Source organism: Sciurus vulgaris (genome assembly GCF_902686455.1).
Source record: "Sciurus vulgaris genome assembly, chromosome: 4".
Taxonomy (NCBI): domain Eukaryota; kingdom Metazoa; phylum Chordata; class Mammalia; order Rodentia; family Sciuridae; genus Sciurus; species Sciurus vulgaris.
The window spans coordinates 34456628-34473677 of NC_136464.1; the positions used below are offsets into that span (position 1 = coordinate 34456628).

Below are 17050 nucleotides of genomic sequence, written 5' to 3' on the forward strand. Positions count from 1 at the left end.
AGCCATCCTCTTGCTTCAGCCTCCTGAGTAGCATGGCCTATCATGCCCAGCAATATTTTATATTTTAATTTTTCTGTGGCTACAGCAGTGCATATATTTGTCCCAACTCATTGAGCTGTATACATAAGAGATTCATTTGTAGGTTGGGGATGTAACTTAGTTGTAGAATACTTGCATAGCATGCACAAGACCCTGAGTTTGATCACAACCACTGAAGAAAAAGAAAGTAGGGAATTTATTTTGTATTTCATTACTTAGAACTCCGTCAAAAATAGAACATGGTTGAGTAATATACCATTGCATTTATATCCCACATTTTCTTTATCCATTCTTCTGTTGAAGAGCACCAAAAATGCATTCTAATGTCATGTATAATTTAAAATAACAAATAAATAAAAATATAGAATAAGAAATTTTATCAAAATGAATATACGGTGAAAATTAAGTTTTCCTCTTGCTTTACCACAGAACCCATTTGGATACTTCAGAAACCACTGTTGCCACCTATCAGTGATATGTTCCTTCATAAATGTTCTATGGATGTAAGACAAATAAACCTGTGGTCAATGGCTTTATGTAACTTCTTTTGTTGCTCTTTTATTCCACGCAAATTAAAGGTATTCTGTTGCATTGTTATTTTGTATTAACAATAAAATTCAGGTACTGCCTTATGTTACACATGTAATGAGCACACATTGGACATTCCGGTTTGCACTTGGAATGTACACCAGAAATTAGAATTTCTACATCATACAATACAAATATACATATTTGTATATACATATTTGTATTTATATATATATACATATTTGTATTTATATATATATTTATATATATATATTTTTTTACAGCAAGTATTGAACTGAAGCTGCAACAACTGAGCCACATTCCCAGCCACATCTCTTTTTATTTTTTAATATTTGAGATAGAGTTTTGCTAAGTTGCTAGGGCATCACTAAACTCTTGAGGCTGGTTTTGAACTTGCAATCCTCAAGGTGACTTGCATTTCTAAGTAGCTGCCTGATATCCATTTTCTGGATACAGTTGACAGAAGGCAGTACCTGATTTGTTTAGAAGACAAAGGAGAAATACTGTTTCACACAAGTGACACTGCTTTCACCTGTTGCCCTGTATATGCAACTGTGATCCTGATTCTGCATTTTCCTCATTGAGAAATCAGAACTCCCCAACACAAGAGAGACATGCTCTTACTGCAGTAATCATCATTGACCCTTCCACATCTCAGAGGAAGCCATCCTTCTCAACATGTTTCATCAACCATTTCAAAATTGTGTGTGTGTGTGTGTGTGTGTGTGTGTGTGTGTGTGTCTGAAGGGGTCAGTTTTATTGCCTGCCATGTGTCTGATTCAGCCCTCAAGTATGAACCTCTGTCTTAGAGGTGCAATTGCTCCATTGTCACACTGTTTAACATTTTAGAAAGGCAACATGATATATGCAATGTGGATATTCATGATACTTTCAATGGTATAATGTAGAATACTATCATAGAATTAAATAAAAGAATATTTTTAGCAAAATAAATACATATTTGATAGACAATAGAATAAAATAAAGAATGTCAATGATTCACTGCAATTCTATTAGTTTTGGTCAGTCAATGAGACAGCACCAGAATACACTTTTGTGTGTTCTAGGGTTTTAGGATTGGAGGATTTCTTTTTCAATTATGTACTTATTTATGGTGTGAAGATGTATTGCATGAATGTAAAGAACAAATCAACATAAGTAGCATTCTCATCATGTTACCTTTCCTTTGGTCATATTTGAACTGCTGTCCTCATTACTTATAAGATACATAATCAAAGGCTGTACAGTAATGTTATCCTAGTGTGCTATAGAACACTAGGATGTATTGCCTCTATCTAGGAATATTTTGTCACCATTCATCCAAAAAAAATGAAAGATACTGAATCCTTCTTGGGAAACAACTGAGATAATCTTACTTGGGAAAAGCCTGTCCTACACAAAGACCTCAAGCCACACATTTAAATTTAATTAGTGAATAATTAAGTTAAATAAAAAATCAAACAAATTTAAAGTAAACTAACATTGGGCAGCAGAGATATAGAACAATTTTATCATTCATAATGTTTTGTGGAAAGGGTTCAGACCAATAATTAAAATCACAACCCATCCAAATCCACTCTCTCACCTGTTCATATATAGCATTTTTTAAAAATTAAATGACATCCTAATTTATGTGTTCTAGGCTTATGAACTATGAAGCAATAGGAAGTCAAGCACAGTGAGGCACGCCTATACCTTCAGTGACTGTGAAGGCTGAGTCATGATGATTCCTAGTTCCAGGCCTGGCTCAGAAACTTGGTGAGAACCTAACCAACTTGATAAGGCCCTGTCTCAAAATGAAAAATTAAAAGGGCCTGGTTCAGTTCAGTTGTAAAGCACTACTGGGTTCAATCCCAAATACCCAAAAAAAAAAGAAAGAAAGAAAAAAAAGATGGATTAGAATCTTTAAATCACATTTAATACTAGTATTTAGATTCAAATATTATTTTGATAAAATCATGTGAATTGGTAAAAAAATAAAATATTAATACTTTATTTGATATGTCTTGTTTTTATTTTTATATTTTTAAAATTTTAATTCATTGTACATTAATGGAATCAACTATCATTTCTCTTTTTGTACACAAAGTAGAGTCATACCATTTGTGTAATCATAGGGTAATAATGTTTGTCTCACTCTATTAGTTTCCTCCCCCACACCCTCTCCACCCTCATTTTCCTCTATACTTTCCATCCTTCTTCCATTCTTTCCTCCTTCCCACCCCACATAATGTGTCATCATTCATTTATCAGAGAAATCATTCAGCCTTTCAGTATTTGGGATTGTCTTATTTCACTTAGCAGATATTCTCCAACTCCTTTCATTTACCTGGACATGCCATAATTTTATTCTTCTTTTTGGTTGAATAATATTTCATTGTGTATATATACCATAGTTTCTTTATCCATCCTTATACTGAAGGGCATCTAGGTTGGATCCACAACCTATCTATTGTGAACTGAGCTTCTGTAAACTTTGATGTAGCTATGTCACTGCACTACACTGATTTTAGGTCCTTTGGGTATAGGTCAAAAAGTGGGATAGCTGGGTCAAGTGGTGGTTCCATTCCAAATTTTCTAAGGATCTCGATACTACTTCTAGAGTGGTTGCACCAATTTGCCACCCCAACAGCAATGTATGAGTGTACCTTTTCCCCACATTCTTGCCAATATTAATTGTTGCTTGTTCTTGATAATAGACATTCTAATTCGGGTAACGTGAAATCTTGGGGTACTTTTGATTTACATTTCTCTTACTACTAGAGATGTTGAACATTTTTTCATATATCTGTCAATTGCTTGTAGATCTTCTGTGAAGTATCTTCTAATTACCTAGCCCATTGATTGACTGGGTTTTTTGTATTCTTGGTGTAAATTTTTTTGAGTGCTTTATAGATTCTGGAGGTTAGGGGTCTATCTGAAGTATGTGTGGCAAGATTATTCTCCCATTCTGAAGGCTCTCTCTTCACATTGTTGATTGTTTCCTTTACTGAGAAAAAGCTTTGTAGTTTGATTATATTCCAATTATTGATTACTGCTTTTATATCTTATGCTTTGGGAGTCAGTTAAGGAATTCTGGTCCTCTGCTGACATGATGAAGATTTGGACCTGCTTTTTCTTCTATTAAGTGTAGAGTTTCTGGTCTACTTCCCAGGTCCTTGATCCATTTTGAGTTGAGTTTTGTGCAGGGTGAGAGGGATTTAGGTTCGTTTTGCTGCATATGGATTTCCAGTTTTTCCAGCACTATTTGTTGAAGAGGCTAGCATTTCTTGACTGCATGTTTTTGAAACCTTTGTCTAGAATGAGATAACTGTCCATCTCACTGAGTGATAGCAGACCTTATTTTTATAATTAATAAGAGGGTCATTAGAATAAGCTATGCAGGTGCAATTTCCTTCATCTTACCATGCAGACAGGAAAAGCTCATTTCCTTGGTCTCTGGGCTCTCTACACTCAGCAGAGATTAGGCATAACATGATCTCCTGCTTGTATTCTTTGCTGAAAACAAATTGAATGTAAAACAATCTAACCCTTGTATGAAATCTTGCATCATCAGTTCAAGCCCCATCACCTCTCAGGAAAGTTCTCCATTCCCTCTTCACCAGAAGAAGAAAACAATATTTCTAATCTTAATAATATCATAATTCTTTCTTCACCATGAAAACACCACTTTCAGTTCTATCTTTTGTAAATTTCTTTAGAAATATGCTCTGACTTTTAGGGAATTAGAGTAGTTAGGAGCATACTGACCAGAACATCCAAATAAAGAAACTTTATGTTAGACTCATTGGAATGTTGCTGTGATCAAAATTGTTTCCAAGATTACACAGCTAGGGGGACATGAGAGATTGGCTCATAACTGTAGTCATTTTTCATCCCTGTTAGTCAACAACTCTGAGTCAGGGCAGGAGGTGTTATAGCACTCTGACTATCTAGTAGGGAAGGAAGGAACTCTTTCTGGAAAAAGGTGAGCATCGTCTGAAATTGCAACTTTGCTTACATAAATGTACTTAAGCAAATATTATTAGGCATTCCAAAGATACAACTAAGAGAGTGAAAAAAAAGAAAGTGGGAGGACAGAAAAATAATAAAAGTAGTTTCAAGGAAGGAAATACAGTCTCCCTTATTTTATGAGGTCAGCATTATTTGACAGAAATATGACAAAGAAAAATCAAGAGGAAAAGTTGATGAAGAATCTGTAGAATCTGTCAAAATATTATAAAAACCCTGGGGAGTGTTATTGGCCAAATTATATTCTTATATTGTGTGCATGCATATATATGTGACAACAACTCCCATCACAACAATAATTCACTGATAAAAATATGAGAAGAAGAAAATCTATATCAAAATGTAGAAGAACAAATACTGCTGTGTGTCTTTATGTACAATATGCATATTTAGTGGAGAGGAGAACAGAATACATGACCATTAACACATGATCAATGGATGCAGAGAATCTATTTGATAGAACACTATGTTACTCTTAAAAAATGATATAGTATAGGAAAATATCAAACACAAATATGAAAAGGAAAACTTCTCTAATCTGGTCAAGAATATCTGCAAAAATGTACATAAAACATCACACTCAATAGTATGATGCTAAACCTTCACCTCCCTCTAGGATTAAAACACAATTAAAAGCTTGCTTAACACACCACTTCTGTTCAACACTCTTCTGGCAATCCCAGCCAGTGCAATAATGTAAGAAACAGAAATTAAGGTCACTAGGAATGGAAAATAATAAATAAAACAAATACTAACAAGATAGCAGGGTAAGGTACATAAGAAGTTCCAAATGGATCTAAACACAAATTATTAGCAATGATTTGAAGAGTTACTAAGAATTATAGATATAAAGTCATTAAAATAAAACTAGCAATATGCCCAAATACCTGGAACATCACATTGGAAAAGATATTATTCAAGCAGTAAAATTTATATTAGCTTTCAAACATTAATTAACTAATTAAAATCGATTGGGGCTGTGGATATAGCTCAGTTGGTGGAGTGCTTGCCATGCATGCAGGAGGCCCTGGGTTCAATTCCTAGCACCACAAAAAATATATAATAATACAAAATAAATTTTTTTAAGACCTTCAAAATGCATAAAATCATTCCATGGAAAACAAAACGTTGGAAAAAATAAAGAAAACAAAAGGAAATAAGAACATATACAATATTGATTAACTGAAATATTCAACATGTTAAGATGTCAATTCTTTCCAAGTTGATCTACAGATTTAATATTATGCTGAAAAATATCCCAGGAGAGTGGTTTTGGAAATTAACAAAATGATTCCAAAACTCACCTTGGAAATAGAAAGAGCTGAGTGTAGAAAAAAACAATCTTGAAGAAGCAGAACAAATATGCAAAATTCACACTGCTGGATATCAGGAACAGTTATGGAAATTCATGACCTAGTCTGTCCAGCACTGAGACCATCAAGGTGCTTCATTGGATGAGCTTTGTACTTCTCTCCCTTGAGTTGGCAGAGGATTGGGACCATAATGCTAATTTGTGGACTTCAATGTGAGAAGAACAATCTTACCTTAGGTATGAAGTAGTTTCTGAATTTAGTGTCACAGTTCACTGCATGGGGCACACTGGTTGGGATGAGGTCAATGTATCTCTGAATCTCATGCACAACAGCTTCTGTATAAGGCATACTGCTCTTGTCCTGCATGCAGGGGCTGCGGTGTCTGCCAATCACACGATGAATCTCTTCCTGGACTTTTTCTGATAAGATAAAAATAAGAACTAATGGAAAAGAGACAAATAATATATTTCTTAAAATAATTCAAGTTAATGTAAAGCAACATGGGTGTATCCAAATGGTATTAGAAATATGCAACAAGTACTTCTGGGAATTAAAAAGATCACCATGATACTATATGTATCTATTTATATCTATTTATCAAGATCCATCAACAAATACTGATACACATACAAATCTACATACATGAATATACATAAATGTATGATTCATATACTCCTACACATGAGGTATTAAAACATATCTACAAATTTATATAAGCTTAACATTCTAGCTTATATCAAATATAAATATAAATGATAAAATGTTTCAAAATATCAGGTTATCTCATAAGTAATTAATTATTATCATTGCTGAAAGCAAGACAGGTATAAACATTAATTCTATGCCAAAATAAAAAACAATCATAAAATTAAATTCTACTCATGAATCTATTTGTATGTATACATGTGTGTGCTTTTGTTTTTGTATATAAGTCTGTGTGTGGTTTTCAGTGGAACCCTTTTCAATCTCTCATTCTTCAAAAGTAGTCTTTTTGAATCATTGAAGAAGTATCTTGTAAAATGTTCACATTTCTAAATTATATTCTATCTTGGATTCTTGATTTTTCCAATTTTCGAAAATTTCTAATGACATACTGGATAGAAAGATTAAGATCCATCTCTACTCCTTGCAAAATACATACCATGAATAAATATGCACGCCCACACCCCTCGCATACTTTCCCTCTGTACTCCTATTTATTTTGATCACAATTTTTCATTATATTAATATATTTTATTTACACAATTATTACCTAAAAACAGTGTTCACTGGTAAGGTAACTGTGTATGTTTGTTAATTGCATATGTTTCACTTATTTTTCAACACCTTATACCAATTCATAAATTTCTAGATTCTTATTTTATGTTGTATCCAAATTGTCATGTTACACTTTCCAAATCATAGTAATAATTTTCTTAATGTTTAAACTTCAGACTCTTTTTCCTGATCTTCTATCACATGTGCTTTGTCTACTTAATATGAACAATTGGTTGTTTCCTAGGCCTGTTGTCCAGAAGACTCCCTTCAACTCCCATCTTTATACCTAAGGTTCCCTCATTCGTGGAATCTGTGACTGCTTCTGCCTTGATTTTAAATATTTGGATGGAGCATATGCTCTAATATCTTCTTGTGAAAGGAAATAGGGAAATAAATTTTGTAGCAAACATGGATTTAAAATCATGTTCCCTTTCTTTTTTATGACTTTTTTTGGGGGATTCTTTTGGGTTTGTTGGTTGGTTGGCTGGTTGGTTTGGGTGGGGGGGTTTGTTTATTTATTTTGTTTTTCCTGGGGATTGACCCAGAAGCCCTCTACCTCTGAGCCACCACCACAGTCCTTTTGTTGTATTTTCAGACAGTTTGTCCTGGCTAGCCTTGAATTTGCCTAAACTTCCTGCTTCAACCTCCCAATAGCTGGGATTATAAGCCTGTGCCACCACAATTGACTCTTACAGTTTTCATTACCACACAAAACAACAGTTGCTCTTTAGAACTCTGATGTCCTTCTGATTCATAATTCCTTATACAAGGTAGAATCTATTTCTGAAAGTTTATGTGATTTTTAACTTTACTTTTTTTTTTTTTTTTAACTTTGATGTTCTAAAATTGATTGCACAACCTCTTAGCTTCAGTTCCTCTAGAGTTTAAACCTCTCTTCCTATGAGAGGAAAACACTTAATTGCTCAAAGGAGTTGTAGCAGGTCATTCACATGGTTTACTAAGGCTTCAGGGGTAAATTCAGTCTGTGGATTGTCCTCTTCCTGAGCATAGAGGTGCTCCTATATAATGCCTCAATTTTCCCCTAACTTGATTGACATGTGGTGCTTCTAAATCTTGAACTTCATGGATAATTTGTGGTACTTAAACTGGCTTTTCCACACAAATAAAACTTCTTCTGACATATCGGCTACAGCTTGATCCTCTCTGCAGAGTTCTGCTCCTTCTTTTTGCCTCTGTGTTTCAGAAATTTTTGAATTTTGTATGCTGTGTCCTTTACTCCTCTTCTTCCACCTTAATAGGACTAATTCTCACTTGCAATTCCCATATAATAGTTTTGATGTAGTTCTGAACAGGAAAAGATGGTGTTTTGCTTCTATTCTGCTATGCATTGCTGGCACTCTTTGAAGGTACATTTATAAATAGAGTTGGTGGTGAAAAATAAAATTAATAAAAATAAACTTCTGAAATAATAAAATTCCTATACGCATATCTTCTAAGTAGCAACACTTAAAAAAAGGTTATTTTTCAAACCTTTTACAAGTCTTTTCAGACACTAATAATACAACTGCAACCTCATTAAATTTCTAAAATTTCTATTTACATGCACATAAAGAATTTTTATTCTCCCTGTCTAGCACTAGAGCATATTTTCAGAATAAGAAAAGATTTCCACAGAAATCTTGCAAGAACACACCTAATATTCCAAGTGGATTTTCCGTGGAAAGACCAATATGCAGTTTTAGGCCAACTCATGCTGGCTGTTGCATGCTGCAGATCACTTCCCAGTGGAATCCAGACATGAACAGAGCTCCACTGCTTTGCTACTGCCCATGCTGTCCTTCACTTCTCTGTCACTGTCCCCTACTGTGCCATGATTTCTTTTTTATATTCCTTCACGAAATTTGGACAAATATAACTGGCAGCACAGAAATTTCAATATGGGCACTTCTTTCAGAGAAATAGATGAGGGCACTAGCAGTGTCTTCCCATATTTCTTTTGTGAAATGAGCCCTGCTGACCACCTGCAGTCATACCTGTGACCTCTGGGTTCTTCAACAGGTGAAGGAGACCATATGTCAGAGTGGTGCTTGTTGTCTCTGTCCCAGCTCCAAATAGATCATTCACAAGGTTTACTAAGGCTTCAGTGGTAAATTCAGTCTGTGGATTGTCCTTCTCCTAGGAATAATTCAATGCACTTATTTCATAATTAATTAAGCATGTAATTATAGTAATTTTAAAAGAAAGCAGGTGGTTATAAAGAATAGAAAATAGAAACAAAAAATACAAATTTATAATATGAGTCTGCATGGGATGCTAAACTTGAAATTAATTGAACAAATTTCCATTTCTTACCCTCTTACCCCTTGTTGCTGAAAGATTTGTTCCCCATCCTTTTTGCAAATAGGAATGACATGCAAAGTATTTCTAATTAATAAAACAGAAACAGAAGACTGTTGGTGCCATTTTTCTTTCCTTCTTTCTAGGTAAATATGTAATATACATAATACACATAAATTATTATGACAAGAATATTTTTGAGATTGCAAGATTTAAGCATGAAGATAAAAACTAGTATATTAAGTACAATGTTTTAGTTCATTTTCTGTTGCTACAACAGACTACCAGTAACTGGGTGATTTATGAAGAATAGATGTTTCTTTTGTCCCAGCACCTGTCAACATTGTTACATTGTGAACCAACTTTGATTATGAGTTTTGAGCAGGACAGTTTAAATGCTGCTGTGACATATGGTGAAGGAAAATGGAAGACACCTGAGTCTCCAATGTCTCTGGACTATTGTACCAACCCTAGTGTGGCCCAACACAAAACTTCCTTATATGTAAGATCAATAAATTCACTATCTTAAGCACTGACAAAGAGTATTCTCTAACTTGTACATAAAAATGATCATGATTGATAGCAAGAGGTAAATTGGTAAATTAGGGCTATATCATGGAAGATAAAAAAACAAATCAAGAATATGCACATTTCTTTTGATAATTCACTTGGGCTCAGGAGTTCCCATACATTCATTAAGAATTGGAAAATGTGCAAAAGCTAATGTGGCAGCACAGTATAAACAACCAAAAAGGGAATGAATGACAAAGACAGAATGTACTCCAGATGTGAGGTGACAGGTATCTTGGCTTAGGAAAAACTTACAAGAGTGAATTACTGAAATTTACCCTGTTCTTAAGATACAAATTGAACAAGACAGAACAAATTGGATACAGAGTTTAGGTATTAACCGTTCATTTAGAATTAAGGAGTGCATAGGGATGATGCACATTCTGAGGATAAGGGGCAGGCTCAATAGAGCTCTCATACATTGCAAAATGAGATATAGTAGTACTTGATAAGAAAAACTAATTTTGATTTAGGATTGAATGTATTAATTGACACAGACATGTCACCAACAAAGATGAATTTTAAATATTGTCTGTAGAATTAAAAAATTGTTTTAATAAAAAAATATCAACTAACAGAAAGTTGAAAACCTAGAATATCCCTAAAACTTGAATTAGGTATAAAATATGAAATTTTGTAACTATGCCATAGGCATGATTCACTTTCTGCAGCTTATATAATATCCAGGTGGGCTAAAGGATGTTCAATAATATATAATCAACATTTAGAGAGTCAGCTGTCTCAATAGGCATATTTTCTGGACAAGGTAACATTGACTTTACCTAGTTTTTGAGATTGTCATTCAAAATTTCCTGAAGACCTAAATAGGAGCATATTCCATGGCATGGAGTAAAACATTCAGTATAGTGAAGATCAAACTACTGAAAATAAGTAAAATAGAAGAGCAGAGGAACCCACAATATTGTAGTAGTTCCCTTAGTTATCAATGAAAACATCAGTTCTACACAGAAAATCTCAGGCAAGAAGACTGTGGGAAATTTTCATAGATCTAGCAGACAGGTGAATATAAAAAATGTTATGTTATCCAGCAAAAGAGAACGAATAAAAGCAACAGACAGGTGCAGCATTAGTGAGTGGTGGCTCAGTGGGGAAGGGGAAGCTCCCCTCCAAGAGACAGATGAATCCCTCTCACCAAGTTTAAGGAAAGCAGACATTATTATTTAATACAGTCACAACTGAGCAGGAAACAATCTCAGATGCCATGATCTAATACTTAGAAGTATGTCCCATGCAAAAATAACACAAAATAAAACAACAACAACACCAAAAAGTAATGACAAGATGTATAGAACTGATTTTAAAAAATCATGAACATAGCAGAACAGAAGATCAACATGTGAAAATCAATGGATTTCTTGTACTCTAATAATAAATCTTCTGAGAAAGAATTGAGGAAAAACATTCCTTTCAAAATGACCTCAAAAACTCAAATTGGTTTAGGAATAAATCTAACCAAAGAAGTGCAGATATCTACACTGAAAATCATAGAATGCTAAAGAAAGTAATTGAAGAGAACCATAGAAGATGGAAAACTATCCATATTTTTGGACAGGCAGAATTTACATTATTTAACTGGTGATATTATATAAAAATGAGATTTAGGTTTAATGCAATCTTGATCAAGAAACAAATGGTATTCTTCTTCACAGAACTAGGAACATCAGTCCTAAAATTAGCAAGACTCTGAACATCCAAAGCAATAATGAGCAATAAGAATAATTCTGGAAGCAACACAATACATACTACAAATTATACCGCAGAATATTAGTAAAAAAAAATAGCATAGTATGGCAAAAAGAAAAAGGCCTAAATCCAACAATATAGAGACAAATCCACATAGATAAAGTCATCTGGTACTTCACAGAACTGCCAAAAACATGTTGGAGAAAAGAGAGTATTTTTAACCAAGGATGCTAGAAAACTGAATATTGACATGTAGAAGATTAAAACTCAATTACTGTCACTTACCTTCGACAAAAGTAAACTTAAAGTGAATTAATGAGAGAGGCAGTAGATCAGAAACTCTACAAAAGCTAGAATAAAACATCAGGTCAGGATTCTAATATATTTGTACAGTTACCAACTTCCTGAACAAGATATCTAAAGCTCAAGTAACAAAACCAAGAATCAATGAATGGGATGGCTTCAAATTCAAAAGATTCTTCACAGCAAAAACAAACAAACAAAGAAACAAACAAACAAAAAAGCATGAAAAGCCTAGAAATCTGGAGACTATCTATTCCAAGTGCTCTTATGACAGGGGATTAACATCCAAAATGTATAAAGAACTAAAAGTATCCTTAACACCAAGCAAACAGATAACACAATCAAGAATTGGGCAAATAAACTAAACAGACATTTCTCAAAAGGAGAAATTTAAATGGCCCACAAATATAATAATATAAATGCTCAGCATCCCTGGTGATGGAGAAATGCAAATCAAAGTTATATTGAAATATTATTACACTCCATTTAGAAGGACAACCATCAAGAATAAAAGGAACAATAATTGCTTTGGAAGATATCAGTGAAAAACTACACTCATACATTCTTGGTGGGACTGAAAATTGGTACAACCACTATGGAAAGCAATATAGAGATCTGAAAAATCCAGGTATGGAACCAGCACATAACCAAGCTCTTCCACACTTAGGTGTTTACCCAAAAGAACTAAAATAAGTGTGCTGTAGTGATATAAGCATACCCACGTTTATAGCAGTACAATTCACGATTACCAAGTTATGGAATCAACTTAGATGTCTTCAATAGACAAATTGAAAATGAATATTGATAAATATACACAATAAAGTTTCATTCTACCATAAAGAAGAATGAAATTGTGTCACTTGTTAGTTAATGGATGAATAGGGAGGACATCATGCCAAAAAATATCCTTACTCATAAAGACAGAAGATCAATGTTTGCTTATATGTAGAGTATAGAGAGATAAAAGAAGTAGAAGGGAAAATGATAGAGTAAGAGGATCCAGAGAGAGACAAAAGGACAGGACATCGTGAATTCCTGGTGCACAAAGTCTACCAAATTATGCTATGTTCATGTATGAACCATACTACAATGTTCCTGTATGTACAGGACACAAGGTAGTGTGTTCATACCTGTGTGCATGTGTGTGTGTGTATACACACACATACTTTACACTTAGTTCAGCAACAGCAAGTTAAGCTAGAATTAGAAATTCCCAGCCTCCCACAGTGGGGAGAGTTTAAGTAGGAAAACCAGGAAGTCTAAAAAAATCTGTTTGAACTTCTTAAGTGTCAAACTAGAAATTCCTGAAGTTTACCCTTTTCTTTCAAACTGCAGTATTTTTTCACCCTTTCATCACTTACATATAATACTGGGTATTGGTACACTGGGTTTCTAATACACAATACCAATAGCCACTTATGATGCACTATTCACTGCGTTGGTGAGGGCCCAAGCTGTGACTCAGTGTGGACACAGAGGGGGTGTTAAAATAGAATTGGCAAGATGATCTTCATCTCAGAATATTTTGGAATAAAAACATTGGAGGGAAAGGTCTCTATTTCAAAAATCTGAGAAAGAAAAATTATTTTTTAATAGAACAGATATTGCATCAACTACTTGATAAAAACTGTTTCCTACTGTCTGCACAAATTTTGTATTTTGTCAGAATTATCTCTAATTTATGTATTTTGTCAATTAATTGGATCATCTCTTAATACACCTTTTCTTCTCTTTGATGTGCATTTCCTTCCCTTGTCTTTCATCCTTTATATATAAATCATTTTAACTTGTATCTCCATTTCCTGCAGCACTCTTCCTTTTTTCCTTATATATTCTCCTTCCTTATTTGTTATTTGCACATTTTATCCCTTTTTCAATGAAATTTAATGTACTATTAAATCTTAATTTTCCCTGCCTATTGCAAATCCATAGTCTTTGGTGAATAGAGTTGAAGTAGTCAGTAATAATAACTTCTGTGAATATTAGGTTGTTATAGGATTTGCTCTTGAATTACCATTGCATGAGTGGCTACTCTCTCCTTTCAAAGTGGTAGCAATGATTGAATTAAAAATTTTAACAGGCTAATTGGATGTGTTAAAGCTAAGTCTGAGGCACATTTTTGAGATGTACCTATGTACAAAGTACCTCACTTAAAAGAGGAAGAGGAATCCATCTCAAGAGACCCACAAAATAGGACCCAAGATAACATGAGTAAACAAGTCAAATGGACATCTACAAAATACATATAACCTACCAATGTCTGAATCCACCCATTTAGATGCAGATGAAGTGTCAAAAATTAAGAACTTTAATGGTGAAAATGATCAATGAACTAAATGAAGATATAAGTAAAGAAAGGGGAGAGAAAATGGAAGAAATGAAAGAGCATTTCAAAGTACAGATAGAGATTTTGCAAAAAGAATATACAGAAATCCTGATAGAAAAAGTAAAACAATCTATTATTCACTTAAACCTCTCTCCAATAAATTAGACCACATAGAAGACAGAATTTCAGGGATTCAAGATAAGGTGTATGAACTTTAAAACTCAGACAGCAAAAAATAAAAGAAATAAGAAATCATGATCACAAGTTAAAGAAATCTGGGACAAGTCTATGAGACCAATCTTAAGAATCATTGGGATTAAAGAGAGAACTGAGATTAAATTTAAAGGAATGAATAACCTTTTCAGTGAGATATTTCAGAGAAATTTCCACATCTATGGACTGAGAGGGGCTCTGGATAGGACACATTCAGAACCCCAAACAAACAAGATCAAAGAAGAACCTCTCCAGCACACAGCACATTTAAACACCTGTCATACAAAAAAGAAGAATTTTAAAAGGCTAAAACTTAATATTATGTCACACTGAGAGGTATTCTAGGCAGAATTACTCCTGATTTCTTAGCTGAGAATGAAAAAGAGAAGAGAAATTGAAATTGTGTCTTCTAAAGCTTGACAGAATATAATTGCCAATCAGAATAACCATATCAGGCAAAACTAGCCTTCAGAATTGAAGAGAAATAGTAAGACGTTCAAAATGAAAAGAAACTAAAAGAATTCATAATGATTTGGGGGGCCACTCATGGAATGTTATAATTTAGAGTTGAGGGATTCCCCAAAAGATCATATATGAGACAATGAAAAAATTTCCAAAGATGGAATGATCAAAAGTGAGAGGTATAAAACAATCAGTTCATTAATCACTAATGTGGGTTAACTGGGCAGGAACTGTGGGCAGGTAAGGTAAGACTGAAGGGAGGAGGTCACTGGGAGTGTGCCATTGGGATTTATATTTTGTCCTTGGTGAGCAGAGGTCTCTTGCCTTCTGCTTGTCATGCCCTGAGCTGGTTTCCTCCACTATGCTCTTCTGCCAAGATGTTCTGGCTTATCTTGGGCCCAGAGCAATTGAACCATCCAACCATGTATTGCCCTCTGAAATCATGAGTCAAATTAAGCATTTACTCTTCTATCTTATTTTTGTCAGGTTTTTTGATCCCACAAACAGAAAAGCTGACTAACAAAGATGAGTGTAAATAGTATAAACTCTCACATTAATAAACATAGAATGACAGATTGGATTTAAAAATAGGACCCAACTATGCACTGTTTCAAGAGACTCTTCTTAAAGGCAAAGACATGTGCAGTCTAAAAATGAAAGGCGGAAAAATATTCCATGAAAATGGAGAAAAAAAGAAACATTCAAGTCATACTGGTAGAAAACAATTCACTGAAAAGGTGAGGATAGTGTTTATACTTCAAACATCAGTGTACCTAAAGCAGGTACTACTCAACTTGAAGATCCAAACAGGGCACAATACAACAATATTGGGTAATTTCAACACACCTCTCTCCCCATGAGATAGGTCATTCACACATAAAATCACTAAAGACCCTTATGACCTAGAAATATTATGAATTTAATGGACTAACAGAGAGTCATAAAACATTTCATTAGACAACAGCTAATTTCAACTTTTTCTTAGCTGCTCCTGGAGCTATCTCCAATTGTTCATATTAGAGGAAACACAGTAGTAAGTCTTAGCCAATATTCTTTTTAAATTCATGTAATCTCTTCCATCTAAACTATCATGCTATCATGGAATGAAATTACCAAGAAACAAACCATAGAAATTACATATGGACATGGAGATTCAATAATACAATCTTAAATGATGAATTAATCATTGAGAGAATGATGGGACTAATGTGAGATTCCTAGACACAAAATATAATAGGGATGCAAAATACAAGCAACTCAGAAACACTAGGAAAGCAATTCTAAGACAAGAGATTATAATGAATTAATACATTAAAAAATCAGAAAGATCCCAAATAAACTAATAATGAATCTCCAGTCTTTAGAAAATTAAAACACAATCCAAATGCTGAATAAAGAGGAAAATAATGAAGATGTAATATGAAGTTAATAAGAAATTTAAAAACTATAAACAAACTCTGAAACAAACACTTGATACTTTGAAAAGAGTAACAAGACTGATAAACGTTAGCCAAATTAAGCAAAACAGAGAAGACAGGAAGTAGTAAAATTAGAAATGAAAAATAAGCAATGCCAGAGAAATCTCTGAAATCCAGAGGATTATTAAGGACTACACTGAAATATCATATTCCAATAAATTAGAAAATCCAGAAGAAAGGGATAAATTTATACCCAGATATGGACTACAAAATTTGAAACAACAGGATATAAAAAACTTAATCATAGCAATTGTATACAATGAGATTGAAGCAGTAACATAAAGCCTTCCAGAAAACAAAAACCCAAGACTAGATGGGATCTCTGCTGAATTCAGCCAGACCTTTAAAGAAGAATTAGTACAGCTCTTTCTTACACTATTACATGAAATAAAAAGTGTGGAGGGAGGGGCATAACTCCCAATTCATTTTATAAAACCCATACCACCATGATCCCCCAAACAGATAAGGACACACCATGGAATGAAAACTAGGATTTAATAACCCTGATGAACATAAATGCCAAAATT

The 17050-nt window shown here is 33.8% G+C and overlaps 1 protein-coding gene across 2 annotated transcripts in view; it reads right to left on the reverse strand.

The window, feature by feature from the left end:
* LOC306660051 (cytochrome P450 2C18-like) overlaps positions 1 to 17050 on the reverse strand; it is a 132983-nt gene that overhangs the window by 98862 nt on the left and 17071 nt on the right. The window contains exons 6-7 of one of the 2 annotated variants that reach the window (XM_079138131.1): positions 9164 to 9305; positions 6144 to 6331 (exon numbers count right to left, since the gene is read on the reverse strand). The exons of the other annotated variant lie outside the window; for it this stretch is intronic. Coding sequence (XP_078994257.1) covers positions 6144 to 6331; positions 9164 to 9305 — 330 coding nt within the window. The remainder of the gene's footprint in view (positions 1 to 6143; positions 6332 to 9163; positions 9306 to 17050) is intronic. 2 annotated transcript variants of the gene reach the window in all.